Source organism: Phragmites australis, chromosome 11 (genome assembly GCF_958298935.1).
Source record: "Phragmites australis chromosome 11, lpPhrAust1.1, whole genome shotgun sequence".
Taxonomy (NCBI): Eukaryota; Viridiplantae; Streptophyta; class Magnoliopsida; order Poales; family Poaceae; genus Phragmites; species Phragmites australis.
Genome location: NC_084931.1, coordinates 22,419,498 through 22,445,582, shown reverse-complemented (window position 1 = coordinate 22,445,582; position 26,085 = coordinate 22,419,498). Strand labels below are relative to the sequence as shown.

The 26,085-nt window shown below is 45.7% G+C and overlaps 3 protein-coding genes across 6 annotated transcripts; all 3 read left to right on the top strand.

The window, feature by feature from the left end:
- Positions 1-4,959: 4,959 nt before the first annotated feature.
- On the top strand, positions 4,960-20,435 carry LOC133883919 (preprotein translocase subunit SCY2, chloroplastic-like). 3 transcript variants are annotated; one of them, XM_062323323.1, is made up of 13 exons: positions 4,960-5,560; positions 5,655-5,743; positions 6,369-6,448; positions 6,558-6,647; positions 15,462-15,553; positions 16,303-16,386; positions 16,665-16,806; positions 17,745-17,864; positions 17,933-18,062; positions 18,778-18,901; positions 18,985-19,118; positions 19,696-19,791; positions 19,907-20,435. In XM_062323323.1, exons 1-12 carry the CDS (start codon positions 5,086-5,088, stop codon positions 19,783-19,785), a joined length of 1,650 nt encoding a protein of 549 aa, XP_062179307.1. In that variant the 5' UTR covers positions 4,960-5,085; the 3' UTR covers positions 19,786-19,791; positions 19,907-20,435. The 3 variants fall into 3 exon arrangements, with proteins under 3 accessions (XP_062179307.1, XP_062179305.1, XP_062179308.1); XM_062323321.1 differs by lacking the exon at positions 19,907-20,435 and having other exon boundaries at positions 4,962-5,560; positions 19,696-19,830; XM_062323324.1 differs by lacking the exon at positions 19,907-20,435 and having other exon boundaries at positions 4,966-5,560; positions 19,012-19,118; positions 19,696-19,830.
- LOC133883921 (uncharacterized) lies at positions 20,430-21,254 on the top strand. The gene is made up of 3 exons (XM_062323327.1): positions 20,430-20,880; positions 20,997-21,049; positions 21,129-21,254. Exons 1-3 carry the CDS (start codon positions 20,430-20,432, stop codon positions 21,252-21,254), a joined length of 630 nt encoding a protein of 209 aa, XP_062179311.1.
- On the top strand, positions 21,207-24,748 carry LOC133883920 (probable E3 ubiquitin-protein ligase LUL4). Of its 2 annotated transcripts, XM_062323326.1 has the most exons (4): positions 21,207-21,778; positions 22,902-23,394; positions 23,489-23,616; positions 24,118-24,748. In XM_062323326.1, the coding sequence occupies exons 1-3, from the start codon at positions 21,345-21,347 to the stop codon at positions 23,600-23,602; spliced, it is 1,041 nt and encodes a 346-aa protein (XP_062179310.1). In that variant the 5' UTR covers positions 21,207-21,344; the 3' UTR covers positions 23,603-23,616; positions 24,118-24,748. The 2 variants fall into 2 exon arrangements, with proteins under 2 accessions (XP_062179310.1, XP_062179309.1); XM_062323325.1 differs by lacking the exon at positions 24,118-24,748 and having other exon boundaries at positions 23,489-23,776.
- The last annotated feature ends 1,337 nt before the right edge of the window (positions 24,749-26,085 follow it).

Sequence of the window (26,085 nt, the reverse complement as noted above, 5' to 3'; positions counted from 1 at the left end):
ATGATTGGGTTATTAAAACATTGAATGATCTCAGATATTGCTACAACATATTTAGAATGACAAGGCCTCTTTTCGATAGTCTACACGACTTGTTGGTATCAAATTATGGTTTAAAGACAGCTAGAGCTATTGGTTATGTTGAGTAACGGAGGCGAAATCGAAGCCTTTACAAACTTCCCGTGACACACCACAACCTTGGGTGCTTGCTAGTGACGCCTAACCTCCTAGGAGCTTCAAGCTCCAAGAGTAACAAACGCTTCGCGAACTTCTTGCCGATGAACTCGAATGCTTAAGAATGGATTTTAGCTCACTTGCACTCAATCTTTCAATCTCTCAACCTAATTTACTTTTTTTTCTCAAATCTCTCACTAAAATGGAGTAGGGAGGAGTTCTTTTGGCTGTAAAGATGTTCTTTTTCGTGCTCTTGTAGCAGCAACAAAGAATAAGGGTGAGTGGGTATTTATACCGAACCCTTAAAAACTAGCTGTTACACAGCTTTTTGTACTGACTCGGAGTATCCGGGTCAACCCGGAGCTTCCGGGTTGGCACTAGAACGCGTAACCGAGAGCTATGGCTGGAGTACAACTCGGAGGGTTCAGAACCTGGAGTCTTCGGATCAACCTAGAGTATATGGGTGAAACACTTAGGCCCTAACATACCATTCAGCTCGGAACCTCACCCTGAGACTCAGGACAGTATCCGAGTTCAACACAGCTGACCCTCTGAAAAACAGCGATAACTTTTAATCCCGAAATCCGATTTCAACGATTTTGGACTCTATGAAAAGTTTATTCAAAGGACTACACATCTCAACTGAATTTATGACCTCAAACACATTGGATCAAACTAGAAACACTCCGAAATTAAATTCGAACACTTCAACACTTTCCGCACCGGGCTCCTTAAGCTAACTCTCACTTTGGTTGGTTAGAAAACTATTGAGCACTGAAACACGACAAATAGCTCATGTTGTATCCCTCTTAATAGTGCAACATACATATACTCAATTTCAAAGATAAAACACATTTGAATCACATTGAGCCTTTGAATACCTTCAAGTATCGCTTCTTTTCTTCAAACTTAGAGGGTTGCTAACTTTTATATTATTGTCACTCCATCTCTTCTTGATTTTTCATGTGACTTATGTGAATCACCGGTAGCTTCACATATCCTCGCACGGTATAGGCGCAAAGCCTCCACTCACTCTTCACCACCGGCTTGGTCCTTCGATGCCAAGCTATTTGCTTTTTCTTCACCATCAGATGGTCTATCTCAGTCGAGTCTTGCTTGCCCTTCACCGTCTTACCATAGAAAATCACTTTGTATTCGACATCTTCAATATATTCACTTTATCATATATGAAGTCCAATCTTGTTCTTCACTCTTGGCATATAGAATATCTCAACTCAACTCATGTCTTCTTACGGATTCTAACTCCAACTCACTCTCAAGCATAAAGCACATGAGTTAGTCCATAAAACTCAATTGATAACTTCTATACCTTAAGTTACTTGATCTCCACAAGTAACTTATTAGCCTTCATGCATATTATCAATCTTATTGAGCTTTTTCTTCTCCTCATGAGCATCACTAAAAGTTCATTCATCTTGATATACTTTCAATTTCCCTATTTACCTAGAGTTTATGCATATCTCTCTTCCATACATCACATATGAAACAACATACTAACAATTCTCAACAATATTACTAGTCTATAGGTATTGTCATTAATTACCAAAACCACACATAAATGCTAGATGCACTTCAGTTATTGCTAATGTTACATTTTTCTACTCAGGAAAGCATTATCTTATTGATTTGGCTACCCTAATCGATCTGGTTTTCTAGCTCCATATAAAGGGAAGAAGTATCATATACTAGGGTTTCGATAGGACCAACGTCTGAGAGGTAAATTTTTTTAACTACTTGCATTCATCTCTTCATAATGTGATGAAACAATCATTTGACGTGTTGAAGATGAAATGAGGAATATTATTGCATTTGCCTAGTTATCTAATGAATAAAAATAAAAATAATTATTGCGTGCATGACTGTTCACAATTTCATTCGGGATATTGCTTTTGAGGGATGAAGATTTTGAAGCATGTGATCAAGATAAAAACTACATTCTAAACATCGATCAAGCATCATATCTCAAGGAAGTGGCATTAATGAATAAGGAGAGGGAAATGAAGATATGAATACATTCCGTGATAATCTTACTATTGCTTTGTTTCTATGTTATGGTAGGTTGTTATGATCCTTACATCTATCAAATGATATATTTTTGTGACTACAAAACAAATGTATTAATATTAAAATTGGTTTGATGTATTTGGATTTAAGGTGATTTTAGTCATCAACCGTATTGCCTAATTCAAGTTCAAAGATTGCAAATGTTCAACATCGCCTAATGTCATGTTAGGTTGAATTAGGAAAAACAAGAAAATGAAGATACAGTTGCATTACGTGATAGGCTGACTATGACTCCATTTGGATAGGTTGTGGATTTAAAATTTCTGGCTCGCTGAAGAAGCGGTTATGACTGTTGACTTTTTGTCATTGGCTTTTACAATAAACTTTTTGTCGAGGGTAAATCCCTGACAATGATTCCGGGGTGTATCAGGCGATAGGTGCGTGATCTTTGTTCGGGAAGCGTATGTTAGATCTGGCTGTGTGTGTGACTCAAGAACACCAGGGTTTATCTAGGTTCAGGTCCCTCTCAGGGTAATAGCCCTACATCCTGTGTAATCTTCTTCTTGTGATCTCAGTGAGCTACAAATGATATTTTTGCCGAGTCTTCTACTTCTTGGGCCCCCAAAACCCTCCCAGTCAAGCCTGGTACTCCCCCTTATATATCAGAGGGAGATAATACTTACACGTGAGCCAAAACACAAACTCAGGCCTAGCCCAAGCTTCTCACCTAGGCCTATCATTACTAAGAGTGGACGTATCCCATTTGCTCTACGGCGCCACAGAGCATGTCCCATCGCTCCACTGCCTGCGTCATCCTGGTCGTTCGAACTGTTATGTCCTGTCCCCATGCGGCACCTACGCACCTGCAAAAGAACTCCTGCCACGCCTGTCAGGCCATCCCGTAGTGATTAATGCTACGGGATGGGTCATCGCCGCTCTGCGCCGACCACGCCGTGGACGACCAGAAAGGGGACATGGGGAAGGAAACTACTCAGGTGAAAAAACATTTATTGTGATTAGACTGCTTGAACACATACCCGCCCCGCGACCAGAGGAGACTGATCGCGGGGTTTGCTCCTGCGACCTGGGGACTGGTCGTGGAGCCCAGTTGGAGAGTCGGGTTGCGTGGTCGCTGGCTAGCCACGTGGTTGCTGACTGGTCGTGCGGGAGGACCGCAGTTCCGGACAAAATATGGCATACGATATCTCCTGATATCTTACCGGCTTGGGTCCGCTCGCAAGGGACCCCACTATTCTTTACACTGACACTTTCATTTTCTCAGCACAACAAAAACAAAAAAAGTTTTTCTCAGCTTGCTTCTCAATTTCTAGTTCATTTCAGTCACAACCGCTTTCTTACCCAACCAAAAATCATCAGAAGTTGGTGCCAGAAGTCAACCCCTTGGATAGCTTCTGCCTTTTTTTTTTCAAAGAAAAGCTAGAAAAAACCTATCCAAAGGGGGCCTATATCTATTAACTTTTGCATGTGTTACCTAAATTAATTTTGAAGTTATTAGTGGCTCTGCCCGTGTGGCTTGACAAACAGTAGGGCATTAGAGCATCTTCAAGAGTCTCCCTAAAACCCACTCCCTATATCCCCATATAGGGAGCCTTCCTAATAAAATTCACTCCCTATATTGCTTCACTCTACAACAGACTTCCTGTATCTTACTCTCTATATTCCAATGGCCCCTTTTCCTATCTCATTGACAGATAGACCCCACCTGACATATCCATTTCCACTTTGTCTCTCTCTCTCTTCCCCGCTCTCTCCTCTGACAGATAGAACTCGTTGTGCGAGAGGTTGATTGTCCCTGGAGCTTGGAGAGGTTCCAGATGTCGTCCGGGATGGCGCCAGAGAAGCGGTTGTAGGACAAATCAAGTCGCTTGAGCGCTACCAGCTCCCGGTCAAATCTCGTGGGGAGAGGACCGGTGAGGTTGTTCCGTCCGAGAGCCAGCGAGTGGTGCTACCGACATTTCAGAATCGACACCGGGATACTACCGTTGTGGGCATTGGAGGAGAAGTCGAGGATCTGGAGGTACGCGAGGTCCCATAGAGCGCGTTGCTGTAAAGGATGAGGCTCTAGAGCACTGTGGCCCTCGTGAGGAGCTCGGCGGGGACGGGCCCGAAGAGGCGGTTGTTGTGAAGGTTGAGGTGGCGGAGAGAGGACGAGACTGTCGGGGTCGTGAGCAGCACGATGACGAGGCGCTTCTGGGGCAGGGAGAGCACGATGACACGGCAGGGGGCCGAGGAGCCGGTGTCGGCGGAGTAGGCGAAGCAGTTCAACGCGCAGGGGTCCGACGCCGTGGTGTTCTAGTCTGCGAGCACGCCCGTGGGGTCCTATAGGACGGCAACCTTGAAGGCCAACAGCGCCTGCCTGTCTGGGTGAGCGCATCGGTGGTGGTGGTAGAGGGGTGGCCCCGGGGGTGATCGAGTATTTTGGGAGCGGGGGGATACTGCCTATAAATAGATAGGGAGAGATATGATTTCGAGGTTTGATAAATATTAGGAGTGATATTGAGAAAACTGTTGAAGATGTGTTTTAATGTTATAATCCCTATATTTAACTAGTATAAAGAGTCATTTAGAAAATCTCTTGAGATGCTCTTATATATATTATATAATAAAATCTTAAAATTAAGTGTCTTAAAATTCAGAATACTAAACAATTACGATTTATGAGACTCATCAGCTTTTAAAAATCCAGTTTTTGAAAATCACACCCATAATCCACTGGAAAAACAAACAGCCCACGGACCGTTTTCGGATTCGGAACCGTCTTCACGACGCTGCACCTCGGTAGGACACCAGCACATTCCAATCCCATCCGGCCATCCCGACCTCGCCCCGCCGCGAGACGGCACGAGGGTGGCTGCGTCGGCCGCCGCCATGTCCCCCTTACTTGCGCTCGCGCACCCCCTCCCAATTTCGCTCTCACTCCCGCCCCGCCGCGCGCTCCCCTCCAAGCCGCCCAGCAGTCTCGCCCCCAACCACCCACCCCTTCGTGCCCACCGCCACCTCCTCGTCTGCACGCTCCAGCGGCCGCTCCACGCGCCTCACCGGTTCGCCTTCTCCGCTAGGGCTTCGGCTTCTGCCGCTGAGCCGGCACGCGGAGAGGGAGACAGCGACGCGGCGGCGCGACGGAAGGGCACGGGGTACCGGAACCGGTTCCTGGACCTGGCGCGGCTGGGGGCGGTGGCAGAGGGCGCGGCGGAGGCCTTCTTCCGCAGCGAGATCCGGCGGCGGCTGGCCGTCACCGCCGTGCTCATCGTGGTCAGCCGCGTGGGCTACTTCATCCCGCTACCCGGGTTCGACCGCCGCCTCATGCCCGATTCCTACCTTAGCTTCGCCCCGCTCCCTGCAGGTCTGTCTCATCGGTACTTTGGATTACTCGTTGGTGCTAGTTTCGCATGAAGTGCTTTGAGAATTTACTAGTTTGCAATGCTACCTTTGTGCAGATGACCTTGGTGATTTTTCTTCTGAATTGAAGCTGTCGTTTTTCCAGCTGGGGATCAGTCATCAAATTTCAGCATCAATTGTCATGCAGGTTCGGCATTCCCATCTTTTGGTCTCTGATGTGCTTTTTTTTTTGTTTTCCAGTGGCAACACTTAACATGCTTTTGAGTTAGTTCTAGTCTTAGTGCATCCACTCTACAAATGAGTAAATTGTTGTTTAATTATCAAGTTATCATATATTTTTAAGTACGCTTGCTCTGCCTAAGTGCACATTTCATTTTAGCCTAAGCCAGAACTTTGCGAGGGAAGTTTGTTTTGCACAGCATTCAGACCTGGGAAACTGCTATTCAAGCTTGGAAAATCGCCTGCAATCCTTGAGTAAATTGTACCATAAATCCTTTAACCTTTTGTTTATCTATTTAGATCTATGAGTTCAAGTTTCAAGAACACAACATTTAGGCCCCCAAACTTGACTACATGTTTCACACTTTCACTTAGCCCGATAAGTACAAGGTAAGACTGGAATTACTGATGTAAGTTGACAGATAAAAATGTTCACTTTCTCTGACCTAGTTGGAGCACTTCAATTTTAAGGATCTTTCTTGCCACTTAGTTTGCATCCAAGAAAAGTGCGACTTATTATTTTGATACCATTGTTACAATAACAACAGGTCGCTCTTTATTTTTTATTTTTTAACAAAAGGTATCTGTTTTAGGTTCTCTGTCATGTTCTCCCATCACTTGAAAAGCTTCGCAAGGAAGGGTTAGACGGGCACGAGAAGATAAAAGGCTATATGTGTGTCTAGTTGTCTATCTTGAACAGTGAGACTGATTTTTTTTTTTGGAAATTATTTGACTTTTGACAAACCATTTCATCTAGTTTGAGTTCCTTTATTTATGTTTAGATGGTGGCTCTCATTGGGTTTTGCAACTGTGGCTGCTTTTACTGTGTCATGCTATTCCCTGCAGTATTCAATATATGCTGCAAGTTACAGGTAAACTACCTTTGCAATACTTATATTCTTCAAAGTACTCCTTCCCTCCCAAGCAGGCGGGCGTGCCCCACCATTAGCACATCATACCTGCCCACCGTGTGGGCCCCCATTCGTTGACTTCGGCCACAATGGTTAAATCACAAAAGCCGAAACAGTAAGGCTAACGTCGGAGTAAGGATAGTTTCCTTTTATGCTCTGTAGGAGTTAGCCTCGAGAAGGTGTGGCGAAGCCTAAGATACGAAGCTCGGAGGCGAAGCCTGAAGGCCGAAGAGGTGCGATGAAGCCCGAAGGTCGAAGATGCGTGACGAAGCCCGGAGGACAAAGGGTGTATTGAAGCCCTAAGGCCAAAGGAAGGTGGCGCGAAGACCTTCGGTGACAGAGCGAAGACTCATCTAATAAGGAACACGCAAGTTAGCTGAAACCTAACGAGGAAATGGCCGAAGGGAGATCGTCAGTAGCTTAGACAGAAGGTCCAACACGGGTCCCTTAGGACACGTGTCGGGATTCTGTTGCTTAGGGCAATGTAGGTAGACAGACCATAATACCCCTGAGATATTCTAGAATATTCCCTAGTGTTAGCAGGAATATTTCTGTGAATAAGGGGTAAATATGTAATGACAACGGGAGTGGATGAGGTATGCTTATAAATACCCTCACTCGTCTAGAAAGGAGATGAGCAATCATTACATCAACTATTACGACACTGTTTAATATGTGGCGATCACGATCACAACATTTGGCGCCCGCTGTGGGGATCGAACCCACGACCACGTGGTGGTCTCATGCCACTGAAGACCAGGAAAGAAAAGGCACAAGTGTCTGCGAACAACGAGGGGGGCTTAGAAGTCCCTTCGCAACAAGGAGCGGCGGTGACCGAGGGGGCTGGGGCTTCAGCTTCGACCCCCATGGTCTAAATACCCAGGATCGACATGGGTGCCTTGGGTGAAATGGGAGCTCGGGGCGGTCGCGCCAGATGACCATGGAGGACAGATAGCTACGCTCGAGGCCCTGGAGCATCATTGGGCTCCCCGAACGGACCATGGAGCAGGAGTTCATGATGGAAATGATGCACAATATATGAGCCAGGTGGAGGAAGCCAACAAGCAAATCCAAGAGCTACGCGAGGAACTCAGGTCCCTTCGCCAGTCCCTCTCGTCTTAGCAAGGACCTCCGGGAGGCCTCAGCGGCAGTGGGGACTTGGAGGTACTTCATCAGCGAGGATTGGAGGAACCCTACCGACTGCGGGTGATAGATCAAGCCCCAACGAGAACGTTGTTCTCCCTGGGAGCAGCTTCGAGAGGTGCTTTTCTTACATTTCTAGGGCAACTATGCGGTTCCGGTTACCGTGGGAGATCTGTTTGCAGTCAAGCAGAAGAAAGGTGAAAGCCTAAAGGAGTTCACTCGACGCTTCGTGCGGGTGAAATGTCAAGCGAAGGATCTTAGTGATGATACCGAGATAGATGCTGCAAGACAAGTTCGTCGTTTAGGCGCCCTAGCCTCGCGAAAACCGGTGAGGGACGTGGATGAGTTGCTCACCAAGATGGAGGAGTACTTGGGAGCCGAGGAGGACGAGCTTCGGAGACACGCAGATAGGCCGACCCCAGAGACCAAGAACAACAGGGCGAACGAAGGGAAGACACCTCAAGGAAGGGAGAATGAAGAGCGTCCGAGGGAAGCCCACAAATCCTCATACATGCACATAACCCATCATCATCACTTTCACCAGCAAAGGGGAAGCGAGGGATGCACAATATCGAGGAGAGCTCGAATAGAAACAAGCAGAGAGGTGGAGGCTCGACGAGGTGTTGAGGCCGTGGCTCCGGGCGGCCCATGCCAATGTACTGCACAGTATGTGGCGAAGACGCGAGTCACACAACCAAGTTGTGCCCTCTTGTAGTGGCCCTGAAGGAAGGGCTAATCCGATATTCGTCTGGGCTTTGGGTTTGGGGTCTTCGCATGATCCTCCGACAGTACACCATGTGGAGATGAGAGGTGGGCTCAATTTTGGACCAGCTCTTGCGTACACCCACCCACCCTACAACCCCACATCGTGGATCGAAGCCCCTCCTTTGCATCAGTCGCAGACGCCCGAGTTACGGCCGCCCTTGTCGAGAATGGCAATTGAAGCCCCTCCAACTGGAGCAAGGTCCGTCCAGAATGTGAAGGGACCTCCTAGCGTGATAATTACCATCTCCGGGGCTAGCTACGACTTTTAGTCCAAGAGGTAACAAAGTGAGTATGTGCACAGAGTCAATCATGTGGGAACTAGTTCCCCGATGGTCAGGTCTCGGTGGTCGCACCAGTCGATAACCTTCTCTCAAGAGGACCTTCGAGTTCATGATTATCTACATACGAATGCCTTTGTCATTTTTGCAGAGGTGTCCTGCACGGAGATATGTCAGGTACCGATCGACGAAGAAAGTTCCGCTGATTACCTGCTTGTTAAGGCACTCGATCAGATGGGAATTCCTAGAAATCGCATGTGGCCGGTGGGAACCCCATCGCAAGGTTTCTGGGGGAGGGGGGGATGCCCATCGAAGCTCTGGGAAGGATCTCACAGTATCCTTCGGCGAAATGGGAGGATTCCGAACAGAAGATATCCTGTTTGACGTGGTCAATGTTCCTTATCAGTACAACACCATTTTTGGAAGAGTGCTTCCAAGTTCGACGCAATGGTGCATCACAGCTACCTGTGCATGAAGATGCTTGGCCCGGAGGGTGTGATAGCTGTCTGGGGAGATCAAAGCACAACCCATTGGAGATAATATGGCTACGCCTCAAGTCAGAAAAAGGTGCACATACTGTCCGAGGTGGACGTGAAGGGGCATGACAGCACACCACCAAGAGCCAAGCCCGAAGGTAACATCAAGCTGATCCCGCTACACCCAGAGGATGAGGATAAGTGTGTGCACATAGGCGCGGAGTTACTGGCCAAACAAAAGCTTAAGTTGTTGGCTGGTCTTCGGGCCAACGAAGATATATTCGCATGGTCACCAAATGACCTCCAGGTGTGCCAAGAGAGCTAATAGAGCACCACCTAAATGTCACCCCGGGAGTGGAAGCAAGGAAGCAAAAGCTTCGGAAGATGTTCGCTAATTGTCAGGACACTGCGAAGGAGGAAGTCAAGAAACTTTAGGAGGCAGGGGTGATTCACGAGGTCATGCACTCAGAGTGGCTTGCGAATCCTGTGTTAGTAAAGAAGCACAATGGTAAATGACCCATGTGCGTTGACTTCACAGACCTAAACAAGGTGTGCTCAAAGGACGACTTTCCATTGGCCAGATAGATCAATTGGTCGATGCCACCGTCGGATCAGAGCTCATGAGCTTCCTCGACACCTACTCGAGATATCATCAAGTTTGGATGGCCAAAGAGGACGAGGCAAAGATTAGCTTCATCACACCCTCAGGAACCTATTGCTATGTTTGGATGCCCTTCGGCTTACACAATGCAGGGGTCACCTTCGTAAGGCTAGTAAGCAAAGTATGCTGAGCCTAGCTGGACCTCAATGTAACTGCATATGTGGATGACGTTGTGGTCCAAAGTTGATGTGAAGGGACCATGGTTCTGACCTGGAGGAGACATTTGCCAACCTTCAAAATGTAGGTCTGAGGCTGAACCTAGAAAAGTGCGTTTTTGGTGTCCGCTTGGGCTAGTTGCTGGGATGGTTGGTTTCCAGCAGAGGCATCGAAGTAAACTCGTAGAAAATTTAAGCTATCATCGATATGAAGCCTTCGAAGTCTATCAAGGACACACATCACCTCGTAGGAATAATGACCTCGCTGAATCGTTTCATCGCAAGATTTGCAGAAGAGCATGCCCTTTCTTCGAATTCTCTGAGGGTTAGACCCCTTCAGATGGACGGACAAACAACAGGGAGCCTTTGAAGCTCTGAAAAGCTATTTGGTGAAGTTGACCACTCTGGCCAGCCCAGATCCAGAGAGCGGATTGCTGCTATACGTAGCCGCGTCGCCATCGGCAGTGAGTGCCGTTTTGGTTTAGGAGAAGAAGGATGAAGGAGAACTTCGACAGATACTGGTCTACTTTGTCTCTGAGGCGCTGAGCGGCGCGAAGGAGCGGTACTCCGAAGTTAAGATGGCCTATGTAGTAGTCATGACCTCTAGGAAGTTAAAACACTATTTCATGGCTCATGCTATCACGATTCCGACCTCGTACCCCCTGCGGGAGATCTTCTTAGACCGCGAATCCACCGAGGGCATCAGTAAGTGGGTGGCTGAACTCTCCGCTGTGCGTCACCTACGCGGCCCGCACAACCATAAAGTCACAGGCATTGGTGGACTTCATTGTCGATTGGACGCCCGGAGCAAAGGAGTTGGAGGAACTACAACCTAACTAGATATGGACCATACATACTGATGGAACCTAGGGACTCTCGGGCACAGGAGCAGCGACAGTCGTCACATCGCCTGGAGGTCGAAGCTATTCTATGCGGCCAGGCTTCGCATCGAAGCCACCAACAATATCATGAAGTACAAGGTCGTTCTTTTAGGTCTCCAAAAGGTGAAGGTCCTAGGAGCTAAGCATGCAATAGTGAATATGTGACTCACAGTTAGTAGCATGCCAAGTGGACAAGACATACCAAGCAAAGAACAAGCTGGCTAGATACTTCCAGATGGTAGTTAAGATGTAGCAGTATTTCACAGGTTTCATGTTGAAGTCCATACTAAGGTTGGAGAACCAGGAGGCAGATGCCCTTGCGAAGGCTGCAACCCAGGGCACTCTGTTGCCATCTGAAGTTTTCTTCATAGTCTTTGAGTCCCCAATGACAGGATAGGATGAAGTGCCATCTAACGTCGTTGTGATAGCGGAACAGGATTGGCGGGAGCCTTTGGTAGCATATCTGCAAAGGTAGCCACTGCCCGAAGACGACGTAGCAGCAAAAATGACCGCTTGCAGGGCCCGGAATTATTAGATCATTGACAGAGTACTCTACAAATGGGAAGTTTGCGCGCCTTTACTCCGGTGTGTGTCAAAGGCTGAAGGCATGATGCTCCTTAAGGAAATACATCAAGGATTCTATGGATCTCACTCAGGACCAAGGGCTCTAGTGGCGAAGGCCTTCTGCCAGGGCTTCTACTGGCCAACAGTGACTGCATATGCGGAGACCTTGGTTTGCTCATGTCCAGGATGTCAATGGATGGGACAACAGACACATCTAGAAATGTCCTCTTCAGCCAATTCCCCCGGTGTGGCCGCTGGCGCGATGGGGGATCAATATCATTCCCTCGAGCACCAGGAGAGCTCCGCTACGCGGTTGTAGCTGTGGATTACCTCTCAAAGTGGCCCAAAGCTGTACCATTGGCCCTCATCACGGCAAAGAACATTCAACGTTTCTTCTGGCAGAACATCGTATGTTGCTTTAGGGTCCCTCGAGAAGTGGCCCTCGACAACGGAACACAATTCAACTCAACACTATTCAAGCAATTCTGTGATAGCTTGGGAACTAAGCTGTGCTTTGTTACCCCACTGGTTCTGTTGAGCCTTCGCAGGAACCAACAACCATGCGAAAGGGCAGAAGACAACGCTGCCATATCACGCCGAATACTCCTCCCCATTCAGCACCAACTTCTTAGGCTCACAATGTGCGTAATGCAAGAATGCAAAAGCCGGAGCGCTAGGCTTCTGGACTTGCGAACGCCAAATCCACGCGAACATTGAGAGTCGAACGATGACATTTGGCGTCAGCTATTGGATTTGCAACTCGTATCGATTCAGGGCACCAGTCAGCATGGAGATCCAGGTGAAGCAAAGGCCGGCGGAGAAAAACTCGAGGAATAGGACGACCTTACCTTCACGCGACTGCGGCGCCGTCTCCTCAGGCGAAGGCAACCGGGCATCGCCCACGTCGTGGATCCAACGCTTCTCCGCCAGAGAATTAATGTGCCCGTAGGTGTACCGGCTAACACCGAAGTATGGCGTTGATGGAGCTGTGGCACTAGCGTGTTGAAGCTTGGGCTTGGTCATCTCCCGAAGGGGATAAGAAACGAAGTACCAGAAGAGGCTTGAAACACCTCACCCGAAGGGTATGCACAACAGCAAGGAGAGGGTTAACAGATGAGCAAGAACACAATGGGGTGAATGAAAGGAACTACCACAAGGGAGAGGGGTAACCCATATATAAATACACCGGGCACGTAAGGCATGACCTTGGAAAGTCTGGAGCACGTCTTATCACATCATTGCACTTACTACATATCAGAACGTGGTAGGCATCTTGACACACGGGGCCCACAAAGCCCATGTCTCATCTGCACGACGAGAGAACTACGGGACATGGGGCAGCATGTGGCGAATAGATGTGGAACCACCAAATTGGTTGCCATAACGGCCTCGAGAGTACCAGCACCATCGTACGACGCTATAATGGCATACAACGCATGCGCTAAGACACCTGGGCACCCATGGGAAATCGCAACTGTTGCCACATAACCCCAAGCGACATGCGTCTGTTCACTCCTAAAACTGGCCCAATCCGCTGCATATAAATACGGAACTTACCGCTGTGAACCTCACAACTTCACGCCCAGCTAGCATTCTCACCTGCTATCTAGCCAGCGACATCAAAGACTCAACGAAGCCCCCAAAAGATAGTCATGGAGTGGGCAGGACTTTCGTAGCCAACCTTTCACGCTATCACTAGCGACCTCGACGAGCTGAGGGAATTGTGTCCTTCAGGGCGGTTCACTCCCAGTGGTGCAACAATGTCCCTCGCGAAGAGCACTCGCAATTCGTCCCTTGGGTCCTCCAGACGAATGAAGTCCATGAGTCAGGTGAGGTGTCATTCTATTCGCTGACCGAGGAGCGGACTTTCGTCGTGGAAGTCCCTTCGTTCGCAGGGCGCATAATACGGGTCATGACCTTGGTGGGGAGCTACTTGATAGGATTCGACTGCGACGACTCCGTGAGAGTCATAAACCCGCCGACTGGACAAGTGTTTATGCTACCCTAACTCCCGGAATGGGCCCGCTATCAGAACCTGAAGGGTGAAGGGCTTCTTCATACGCCCGAAGCTGGGGGCCGAAGCAGAAAAATCATTATCATCTACGCGTACCGTAACCGCTATCTCACATCTGGAGAGCGCTTCGAGGAAGCATCGTGGTGGCGAGTTGGTAGCATGGATGGCTGAATATCAGAGCCGGTGGAGGAGCTATGGGCACGCATATGGCCCGAAGGGGGAGAACCTGCGCGAATCATTCAAGTGGGAAGCTATGTAATCCTCCTATGAAGCGACACGCTCTGGGCTCCACCACCAAATGACATCCAGTGGACTTTACCCCCAAAGGCGTCGCATAACTTCGAAGGCAATGACGGGCGCTAGAACCTCACAGGTCGCGTAAACTGGATTGCGACCCCAGGAGCTCCATGAGAAGATCATTCTTAAAAGCTGGGATGGCACATGATACATCTTTGCAGGCCTTTGCAAAGGCTGCATTCACTTCCTTAGATGGCTCGATGGTCGCGGCAGAGCCCAATATTACGTCAGTAGGACGTTGCAGCGAATGTCCCGGCGATCGGCCAGACCGTCCCTGCAGCACATCAGTGGGCGTTGGGCACTTGGTTCGTGCCAAGTATGGAGTAGGCTGCCTCACGAAAGGTGGAGAAGCATTTACCCTTCACGCAACACATAGATATGCTGTATAAGTCGCGCAGGGATTACATTTTGAACACTGGGAGGAAGTCGAAGGGATGAGGCCATTATGCGAACGATGGATTTTGTTTTCACCGCATGATAGCAGAGGGCCACACCCTTATTTAATATATATTTCATATCTTTCATTCTGTACCACAAGTTAACTTCGTCGTTTTTGGGAATTGACTTCGGCCGGCCGAAGGGGGGGGGGGGGACTGAGACGAGGGTACCATCTCATTGTCTAAAGATTCTTGGCTTCGCCCCACAAAGTCAGGACCAAAACCGCAAAGGGACACTGTTGGGGGAATGGTACCGCATGGGCCCCCGTTCATTGATTTCGGCCACAATGGTCAAATCCCAAAAGCCGAAACAACGAGGCTAACGTCGGAGTAAGGATAGTTTCCCTTTATGCTCTGTAGGAGTTAGTCTCGAGAAGGTGCGGCAAAGCCCAAGATACGAAGCTCGGAGGCAAAGCCTGAAGCCTGAAGATGCGCGACGAAGCCCGAAGGGCGAAGGGTGTAGTGAAGCCCTAAGGCCTAAGGAAGGTGGCGCGAAGACCCTCGGTGATAGAGTGAAGACTCACATAATAAGGAACCCGCAAGTTAGCCAGAACCTGACAAGGAAATGGTCGAAGGGAGATCGTCAGTAGCTTAAACGGAGGGTCCAATGCAGATCCATTAGGACACATGTAGGGATTCCGTTGCTTAGGGCAATGTAGGTAGACAATGACCATAAAACCCTTGAGATATTCTAGAATATTCGCTAGTGTTAGCAGGAATATTCATGTGGATAAGGGGTAAAGATGTAACGACAACATGAGTGGTTGAGGTATGCCTATAAATACACCCACTCATCTAATGTAAGAAAGGAGATGAACATTTATTACACCGACAGTTGCGGCATTGTTCACTGTGTTGTGATCACAACACTTAGTTTTTCACTCCTTGCGTACTACTCGTCAATTAATTTTATCTGTGCCATTACCTGTTTTTAGAAGCAGGGGGGGGGGGGGGGCGGGGGTGGGGGGGGGGGGGCTAATTGAACCATCTTGACAAAGAGGGATCAACTTGCCAATAAAAGTACTTATAGGGACCAAAGTTGTTGGGAGAAATGATCATTTAGTATTTCTACAGCTCTATTGATTTTTATTTCATTTGTTACAGGGTTAAGCATATAATTGTAACAAGTCTTTTGCTTGTTCTTGGTGCAATCTCAATGACATGGATTTGTGACACCATATCAGAGTCTGGATTTGGTAATACTTTATCTCATGTATATTTGTCATTTAGTATCACCTTTGCATGCTCTGAATGTTTTGCGTCTTGTATGAACCACGACACATTCTGTCATATGCACATGCTGCACTTAAATAATTGTTCAGAAGAACCTGTTCTAAATTTCCTATTTTTGTAGTAACACACCAATATATACGTAATGCATTTATCCATTTGCTTGATTAGTTTCTTTTCTGAACCATATGTTTTGCTCACGCATACTTTGGTTCCAAATAAACTGAAGTTTGTTCACAAAAAACTGCATTGCATGAGCTGATTAAACTTCATCCATTTGGGCAATCTATTTGGCGGGGGAAAAATAATTTTGTTTGCAATTGCAAGTATATATTGTGGAAGGGCTCATCAAGTTTGTAATGGATGTTACAAGAGAGCTTCCCGTTCCTGAAAGGCTGAAATAAATAAAAGTTCCCCACTTTGTTCTTTTCGCTTACTGGTCTTTGAGTTCCAACTACTGTTTCTGCTAGTACTGGGTCTCAAGAAAAAAAAAGTAACGTATTTGAGTTCGGAGCTTTCATTGGCTGCATGGGTTCTAGTCCCAGCTGTTTAACATGACTATGTGCACAGCATGATTCATTTCTGTAAATGTTTTTCTAGAAATGATGTCAATCTCATAAGGTGCGTGCAATGTTTATTGTTATATCAGTATACCTATCTTCTTATACTTGGTTAACACTTTAATGTTTATTGTTTCTTTATATTTTGCGTCCAGGACACGGTTCATCTTTGATTATCTGTGTGGGAATTTTGACTGGTTACACAGATACACTACACAAGATGATAACTCAGTTTTCAGGTTATCTCTCTAAACTTGATCTTCTCAACTGAGAACTGTCAATTGCTTTTTTATGCACTCGAATTGAATGTGTTTGAGTAACTGCTTTTTTACTATGACGTTATTTGTTGTTTATCTTCTGTTTCTTTCTGGAAGTATCGTGGAACAATTTTCAAGGCACTTGCCCAAAACAACATTGTCATACCTTAAGCTTTTGACATTTTGTACCTTCTTTATCTGCACACTGAGGATTCTAGTTTGTGTTATTTTCTCTTAATCCAGCTTGTCTTTTGAAACAGGAAATTTTCCCAAGTATTGGCCTTACATCTTGGGAGTCGCTGGAACTTTTATGATGGTCACCATGGGGGCTGTTCTGGTGACTGAAGGATGCAGGAAGATAAAGCTTCAATACTATGGATTTAAATTGGCTTCTGGTGCAGGGTAATAGCAATTAACAAATATAAATTCGGCATTATTTTTTGCCATTTATTTCTAAATGTTATCTGCATGATAGTTTTACGCTTTTACTGCTTCTCCTATTCTTTTGAATTTTGTAAAAAAATCTTCAGGTAACTGTAGAACATATTCACATTTCACGCAAGGTATATATAATTTACTGTTAAGTTTTTCTTACACTTTGTACTGTATTTTTGTCCAGATAAAATAAATATTTGACAAGGAACTTAAGAAAACGTGGGAGTTTTGTCGGCTTCATCTAGACTGATTAAAGTAGAAAGAATTAGGGGTGCAAGAGGGTCGACCCTCGAGGCCTCAACCCTCTTTAGTTTGTTGCAAATGAACTAAAAAATCACTTTCTCATCTATTTGGTGGATTCCTTATACAAATTAATTAACTAAAGAAGGTCTGAGGGTACCCTAAGGTTCACCTATTGGCACTCCTAGAAAGAATTATGTAAAAAGAAGTTCCATGCCAAAATTACCCCCACAATTTAGGTGGAAGAGTTTAGATTTGTTAAAAAGTGTGGTTTTTGTGAGCACGTGCGCATGTTCCCATGCCTACCCCTATCTTTGCAAGCACCGCTGCAAAGATGTATTAATTGGAATATACTGTCCAGTGTGAGGCTGACGAGGTTCCACATAGCAGTGTCCAGTGACACTGTTTTATGTTTAATCTCTTTCTGTTTAGGCTGGAAAGGGTCATTATTCTGAGAGCGAGCATGGATTAACAATATGCCAGATGGCTGGTATATGGTGATCCAGTGGAAGCTACTTACTAGTTACTACTATGACTAGAAACCTTTTGTTTTTAGAGAAATATGTTTTACATTACTAGAAAACATATGCTCTGAATTTTATCCTCTTAACTTTATATTCCTTTTGTTCTAATGCAAAACCATCCAATATACCCTTCTTTTGTAGGCATGAGAGCACTCCAGTTACAGAGGTTGAGCCGTATATCCCCTTCAATATCAATCCGACTGGAATGCAGCCCTTGCTTACTACCTCATACTTACTGGCTTTTCCAAGCATCATGGCCAGGTAAACCATGATCAGTTTTTTTCATGTCTTTTCACTCTTTATACCATTCTAATATGGAATGTCTGCAGCATTTTTGGCTCTCGATTTTGGGAGAACTTGAAGGAAATTTTGAATCCAAGGACTTCAATTGGTGGTAGTCCCTGGGTTTATTATTTGACCTATGCTTTTCTTGTCTTCGTCTTCAACATTTTTGACATTGTAAGTCATGTTCTTAACAACTGTGTTTTGGTTATAAGGATTAGTGTGTTACTTGTTCAGGTTTTATTGAATCCAAGAATGTGTTTATGACTCGAAATGCTATTATATTTTACAGAATTAATTGTTGCTGCTAAATCTATTCTACTTCAACCGCAGTTTACAAACTTTACATCTTAATTATCTATCTGCCTTTGATAATCTCATTCATTTCAATAACATCAAACAGTAAATCTTTACTGTTATGGTACTGTTGCTTGAGATTTCAATTTTGAATATTCCCTTCAGTTCTATTGATGCTCTGTCTAGTGGCCATATACTTACAGATTTATTTTCCCTAGTTTCCCCTAAGCAATATCAACATGCTTAATAAAAGGCTGTCTGTTTGCAAAGATTGAACTTAAAAATGTAATGTTTAGACATTTTCTTTCTCAGATAAGCATACTGTACCTTCTATTATCTTGTGTTGATGCTATTTTATGGTTGCTTGTTATCTGTATTACTGGTCTAATTGCAGAACCAAGTACAACTATCACATATGAAACACTGCAGGACAATGCACATGGAAGCAACTTATAATGATCTTAGTCCTATAATTTCGTAGTTGTACTCACTTTCTTAATTTTTCAAGAACTAATAGCCATTATTTTAATGGGAGGCATGCTTATTTATGCATAGACTATTGAAACATACCTTATCTGCGAAATATTCATTGCAGGCCAACTTACCAAAAGAGATATCTGACTACCTGAATAAGATGAGTGCAAGGGTACCAAGTATAAAGCCTGGAAGAGCAACAGTAGATTATCTTACAAAGATACAAACATCAACACGTTTCTGGGGTAGGTGTCCTTGAAGACAGTTCATCATGTTGTCAAATTTTGTTATGATTTATCCTTCTACACTTTTCTGCTTCTTTTCTAAGGAGAAAGGATCATCTCTTACATTCCAGGAGGTCTATTGCTGAGCTTGTTGGCAACTTGTTCATTATTACTTGACCGATATCTCAGGCAAATAAATGAAGGGTTTTCTATAGGATTCACATCGGTCTTGATTATTGTGAGTGCATCTCAAGCATATTCTTCATGTAGTTTGTTAGCATGAAAAAATAGTTGTTGAACTGCAGCTTTAGTGCTGTGACCTCATCAGCCATGTTGTCAATGTTGACCTTTAGTTGCGGTGGTCCTGAATCAGATCTAGGCAACTGAATCTAAAATTCTAAATGAACTGATACCTGCTCATGTGACTTCAGGGATAGGCTATTTTTTCTGTTACAGAATTCTAATTATGGCTTTCCAGGAGAATTTTGAAATCCATGCTTTGAATATTTTTGTTTCATAATGTGAAACTTGACATCCTGGAATCATGCAAAATGTGTGTAGAAGAAAAAGAGAACAAGATTTTGATGCTTGAAAAAAGAAAGAGCATATAATTTTCATGGAGGAGCAACTCCCAGTCTCATGCATTGGAACATTGTTTCATGCAGTATGGGGATCTTCACTAGCAATTGCTGCATTAACACAGAAAACTGGAAAAATTTCACTCAGACATTTAGGAAGAAATTTGTATTTGCTAGTTATTGAAACAATTGACATGTATTTAGGATAATGAAATTATATGAAAAATGATGATTCAGGTGGGTTCAATTATTGAGCTGAGAAGGTCCTATCAAGCATACAATGTGATGCCAGCACTAAGCAAAGTTTTGAGGAGATATGGTGCTTAAGACTATGTAAGCACATAGGTTGGCGATGATGGCGCCATCCACTAGGTACTTTTTTTTTGCTTTGCTGCTAAGTTTTATCATTATTTGATGCTAACCCAAATTTCCGCTCTTGGTCTTTTAGAAAGAAGAGCATGAATTGGAAAGTTTAGTGGGGTTACAGCTTGTGGTGCAGCCTCAATTGGTGCCATCAGTTTGCTGTATAGTGCACTATGATGAGAAGCTTACTACTCAAGCTTCTGTGAGATTCATAGATTGGATTGTTAAGGAAGGAATACGGTTTTACATATGGCTTCATCAACAAAGTTAACCGAATAACCAAGAAGGATATCCAGTTGTTTTTATAAGCACAGCAAGTGAACCAAAATTTGATATCCTGTTCACCGCGTCGTATAAATTTCAGGTTAACTTTGGATTTGTAATTTTCCTACGGTACAAATGTTTGGGCAGGCGAAGTGAACGACCTCTGGGAAGTCAGTTTCTTGTAGACCTGGACACAAATTGTTGGATAGTATGTTGATTGTTCGAATGTAAGCTGAAGGTGAGCTTGGCACTAAACAGAGCAGCACAGCCAAAATCGCCTTGTACATATGCTAATGTAACTATGATTGGACGGAAATTGCTAATTTTGTGCTAGTGTGTACTCAATGGTATACGGCCTAAGCCTAACAGCATCGCTGAAGCTCATTCCGGGCATCCATATGCTGGTGGCGAACGAACTTCATCGTCATGGCTACATTCTCACGTCGTGGATTACGACGTTTGTCGGCCCCGTCGTTCCGCTTTCGGACTTTCCTCGCCAAAACGTGTGTGGACATCGCCGCGTCCACGGCACCCGTCGACAGTTCCAAGCTGCCCGTGCGCCTCCCCGTCGCCGCGGCACGATGTACCAGCACAGCGACAGCGACGAAAGGTTACCGCGCGCCGGGCCGCTGCCGCGGCACCCGTCGACAGTTCCAAGCTGCCCGTGCGCCTCTCCCGTCGCGATCAGAAACGATGTACCAGCACAGCGACAGCGACGAAAGGTTACCGGGTACCGTGCCGCGCGCCGGGCCGCCGCTTTCACCCTCTACCAGCGGTCCGCGCCACCACCGTCAGGTAACGCGCACCCTTGGGGAAAACGCCCCGAAAGTCGATCCGAGTCTTTACCGTGAAACGAGAACGTCTGACGTTAGGTATATCTGATGTTGCTATAAAACTTCATGCATTTGCAGCTGTCCGATCCCAGACGAACGAAGCAGAGACTGCTACGGTGAAAGAGCGAACGGTAAAATCAGTACACGACTTCGTCAAACAGTGACCGTAAAAATACTGTTTAGCACTGTTGTGATAGTGAAATTTTGTAGCTCTTGATTTATTGCACCGTGCGCTTACGTCAGACGATCCGGTCGTCCTCCTACCCTCCCCCTCCGCCCAGCGTCAACCGCGACGCGCACCGCCCACCTCCTCGTCCTCACCCGCGACGCGCCTAAGCAACCTCCTCCTCACCCCCGCTTCTCCGCACGCGTCAAACCCACCGCTCCGAACCCGCCTTGCCTCCTCACCTGCCCTGCTAGGCGGCCATGGGCGCCTCCTCCAGCCGCCGCCGCCGGGATGACTACTACCCGCCGCCTCCCCCTCCGCTGCACCACTACTCCTACCCGCCTCCGCCGCCGCACCACCACCACCACCCGCCGCCTTCCCAGCCGCCGCCGCCCCACCATCCCCACCACCACGGGTCTCCCCCTCCGCCGCCGCCCCACGCGTCCTCGTACTACTATCACCACCCGCCGCCCCCGCACGCATACCACGGCCCCTGGCACCCCACCCCCATGCCGCCGCCGCCGCAGCCGCTCGCGCTGACGGCCCACCCGCCCGAGTTCGTCGAGCACCAGCAGGCGCGGAAGGTGAAGAACGACGTCAACCTGCACAAGGACACCATCAGGCTCGTGCCCGACGAAGCCGACCCCGACCGCCGCCTCGTCGCATTCACCTTCGACGCAGTAACCGACGGCAGGTGAGGGTGGGCTGTGCTGTTATTGCTCTGTGTCTAACACCGTAATGGGGTGTTAGATCTGTTTGCCTGGTCTGAATTTGCAGCTACTGCTTACTGGACGTTGAGTTGTAGGGTTTGGTTGATTGAGGGGGCTAAAGATTAGTATAATTTAGTAACGTCTGCATGCTTTGTTTAGATGAAGAGTTCATCGTCTTGCTTTCTATTGAAAGCCACCAAAACGAAGGAAACGAAGAGCTGCGATCCAGCAGCTTGCAAAGAGAAACACCAAAACTGGAGTTATGTGAAGATGGATCTCTGTTTCCATTTAGCAAATTGGAGGCAATTCATTACAGTTGGGGACTTACTCGTCATAATTGGTGTATAATGCTTTAATCTCCTACATCAATAACATTCCATAATTCCATTTGCCTTCATGATAAATCACAGGGAGAAAGATAAGAAGAGGATGAGTTAAGCATTACTAGAGTAGCGCCCTGGAGTTGAATGAGTTACCTAGATTAAATGAGAACAGGAAGAGTGCTAAACCTAAAGTGTAGCCCGAAAACGGAAAATCCACAGCAAGAAGCTTAATGTTCTATTGTTCTATCGAAGTTCTGTAGAAAGATATGTCACTTGCAATTATAATACTACAGATTACATAACACTTGATGTTTAACTGCGGTAACTGTGATACTTTGTTCATGTTATTGTAACCAGCATTCAAAATCATTGTGATAATGTTACTGCTAGGAACTGGAAATACCAGTGGGTACAGGAACTACTAGTATGGCATTTCTAGATTTTTTTTAATGTTTTCAAGTTTACTTGCTACTAGATCTTGTTGGAATTTTGAAGTTATTGGAAGATTTAAAGAAAATGAAATTGGACTGGCATTGGAGTGTTCTCACAGCCAATGTCTAGGAAATTGTTGAATTCAGGTTTTGGAGAACCTGATTGCAACATTTTCCTTTTGAACTACTGCAACATGGGTTAAACATTTTACTTTTATTTGTAAAAAAGCATTATAGCACACAAAGTTTAGGGCTTGTTTTCCTTCACCTGTAAATTTGAGTGGTTAATTGCCATATAACATGTAACATCACATATCATGGACCGTAGTTGAACTTGTCCTTATTTTTTGCAGTGTGACTATATATTACTTTGCCAAGGAAGGAAAAGACTGTAGTTTTTCTTCAGTATATCAAGAATTACAGACACCAACGAAGATAGCCTTCCAGAAAGGTTTGACCCAAAGGTTCATCCAGCCCTCTGGATCTGGTGTTGACTTGGGATTCTTTTCTCTGGATGAACTTTCGAATCCTTCAGGGGAAGTATTCCCACTTGTAGTTTATGCTGAAGCTTATCCATCTCCAGAGGAAGGTGATCAACCAGTAAATTCCACTCGTGCACAAATCACTCTTGCTGTTATAGAGAAGCATAGCAGTGAACTTCAAGTCAAAGTTGTCAAGCAAATCTTGTGGATTGAAGGAGTGAGGTATGAACTACAAGAAATTTTTGGAATTGTCAACTCCACAGAAGCTGATGTTCCCAATGCCGATGATGATGACACGGGGAAGGAATGTGTCATTTGCTTGACTGAGCCAAGGGACACTGCTGTTATTCCTTGTAGGCATTTGGTAAGTACATGATTTTCTGTATTTATACTATTGCTTCGCTAGATCTAACTTTCATTACCTTAAGTTGTTCTCTGATTGGTCCTTTCTTGTCCAGTGTATGTGCAGTGAATGTGCAAAAGCTCTAAGACTTCAGTCAAATAAATGCCCCATGTGCAGACAGCCTGTTGAGAAACTAATGGAGATCAAAATTAGAAGTCCTGAGCCATAACGGAGACTTCGCTGGTATGGCTGCTGCTGCATTGTATTGTCTGATTGTCCATAGTCCTGTAAAATAACATCGGTCTTCAAAGTGTATAGTTATGATGATGGTTGTGATGGTGTGATCTTGTAACGGATTTTTAAGATCGTCAGTTGGCAATTTGACTCTTGAGTTTTGCTGGTAGCTATCTAGCTATACCCAGAACGTGATATCTGAAACCGAATCTTGTCATAGTTTTGTAACCGTGCCTTTTATCGAGCTAATTTTGATACGTATATTATCAGTATATTAAGTAAAAGGGTATCCTAGTTAACAGACTTTGTAGGATCTAACAACTAGAGTAACATATTCTCTGAAGTCTAGTCTATCGTGCGATCACAACAACTAGTCTAACGTTCGCTCGATTAGTCTCTCTATGTCACCGTTTATACCCGCGATCAGCCCTACTGATCGTAGGGTCATATTTGACACAACCTGTTTAAAGCATAGTAGTCAATATTCACTCAAGTGTTTTCTTTCCTCAGGCGCCAGCACTAGCGGACGAAGTCATAGACGGCACAGTTGGACATTGTCTCATCCCGTAGCATTAAATGCGGCGACGCACGACGGATGAGACGTTATCAGCAGCCCGATTAGGCAAGTGGACGGGGTCGGTGTTGAAGGGCACTGTCTTATCCTGTAGCATTAAATGTTGCGGGATAGAACTTTGCAGGTCGGCACGGTGACACACGGCGGATGGGACGTTGTCAGCAGCCCGACCAGGCAAGTGAACAGGGTCGGCATAGGAAGGCACTATCCTGTCCTGTAGCATTAAATGCTGCAGGATAGAACTTTGCAGGCCGGCACGGTGGCGCATAGCGGATGGAATATCATCAGCATCCCGACTAGGCAAGTGGATGAAGTCGGCACAAAAGGACCTTGTCCCGTCCCGTGGTATTAAACGCACGACAACTAAACGCATGGTGCCCTCAGAGCACGTGGGCACGCCCGGTCCTCCGTAATGATGGTTTGGATTAGATATTAGGATGAGCAGATGCCTTTCTGTTTGGACTGACATGTAAGTGCTCCTCCTCTCTACTATATAAAGGGATGAGGGTCTCATTCCTACGAGAGAGGCAGGGAACTAGAAAAAAACATCATCTGTAATTAACTGAGATCTTTCATAACACAGGACTTAAGACTATTATTCTCTGAGAGGCCCGAACCTGTATAACTCCTGGTGTCCTCTAGTCCACCGAACACACACACTCGTTTTCTGAAACATCGTCCACGCGTCCATTGTCCAACATACTCCAAAATCACTATTAGGGATTTACGCTCGATATACATCTTTGCTTTGCACTAGACTCACTCTTGCCTTTCCATATTCCATGCCCATCCTTTGCGTCCTTTACATTTCACTTTGTACCTTACTAATTGTGAAGTTTTGTTCTCAAAACGTATGTTGTTGAAGTTCCTGAGCAGTCTATCTGGTAGCAAAGCCTAGTAGTTGCATGACGACTCAGCACACAGAACAAAGCATAGTTACCTGATTCACTGTGATCTGTGACCCTTGGCATACCCCTGACCCAAATATGATTCATCGAATCATTGTACAGGGTACGCCTCATTACCGAATTTTGGAGGAAAAGTGGTGTACCATGTTCCAAACTTGGAACGAAGGCATCAGACGCATCACTACTATGCTTAGTTGGGTGAATGGTGGATGAAGCTCACTAGCAGCCTGCCACCCTTAAATTTGTCTAAGCCCTCCATATAGATCTGTTGCATCGGCTGACTTATTTTGTAATGGACTTCGAAGGTTTTTACCGCATAGTGGATGGTTTTGTATGCGGTAAGGAGCTTGCTGATTGTGGCAAACAGTTAATGCTTCCTATGAAATGTGAACAAAATAGATGAACTGCTCCATTAGTCTGAATGCTGACATGGTCTAAAGTATGGAGCAAATGTGTGAAAGATCTACACCACTCAAAGGTGTCATTTGATGTGCCATACCTTTATACACTGGATCACATTACTGGTCGCAAGGTTTTGCCCACCTCTTTGTTAAGTACAATGAAAATTGTCTATTTTTCGTTTCCTTTTGTTTGGTCCTTGTGTATATCAGATTCTTCAGTGGATCTCAACTCTGAATTTTGATGTTTTAGAGTCAGAAGAGCAGCTGAAATAAATCTTGATAGACGCATATAACTACCGAGATTCAATTTTTCATATCAGGGTTCGATGCAACGCTGAGTACGAGAAACCGCATATAATCGCACTTGGTTGAAAGTCTTGTAAACTCAAAAGGCACGGTAGTCATTTATCACCAGGTCAACACCCTTCAACCTTGTAGTGGAAAAGTCCAGAGCAATTCTTGAGGTGGCAAAATTCGAAGAGATTCTTAGATCGAGTGGCACTAGACCTATTATCTGCAACACCAGCAGAATCCATAAGTTTTTTTTAGAGCAGCGGCATGGATTGGATTTGAAAATCCAAATGAAAACTGTATT

Bases quoted from the DNA above. Each gene is read 5' to 3' on its own strand.
- LOC133883921 (XM_062323327.1), top strand. From the start codon at position 20,430: ATGGTATACGGCCTAAGCCTAACAGCATCGCTGAAGCTCATTCCGGGC. The intron at 20,881-20,996 runs GTAACGCGCACC...ATGCATTTGCAG, and splicing joins GTCCGCGCCACCACCGTCAG to CTGTCCGATCCCAGACGAAC. The intron at 21,050-21,128 runs GTAAAATCAGTA...GAAATTTTGTAG, and splicing joins CTACGGTGAAAGAGCGAACG to CTCTTGATTTATTGCACCGT.
- LOC133883919 (XM_062323323.1), top strand. From the start codon at position 5,086: ATGTCCCCCTTACTTGCGCTCGCGCACCCCCTCCCAATTTCGCTCTCA. The intron at 5,744-6,368 runs GTTCGGCATTCC...TATCTGTTTTAG, and splicing joins CAGCATCAATTGTCATGCAG to GTTCTCTGTCATGTTCTCCC. The intron at 15,554-16,302 runs GTAATACTTTAT...TTTTGCGTCCAG, and splicing joins CATATCAGAGTCTGGATTTG to GACACGGTTCATCTTTGATT.
- LOC133883920 (XM_062323326.1), top strand. From the start codon at position 21,345: ATGGGCGCCTCCTCCAGCCGCCGCCGCCGGGATGACTACTACCCGCCG. The intron at 21,779-22,901 runs GTGAGGGTGGGC...TATTTTTTGCAG, and splicing joins GACGCAGTAACCGACGGCAG to TGTGACTATATATTACTTTG. The intron at 23,395-23,488 runs GTAAGTACATGA...TTTCTTGTCCAG, and splicing joins TTATTCCTTGTAGGCATTTG to TGTATGTGCAGTGAATGTGC.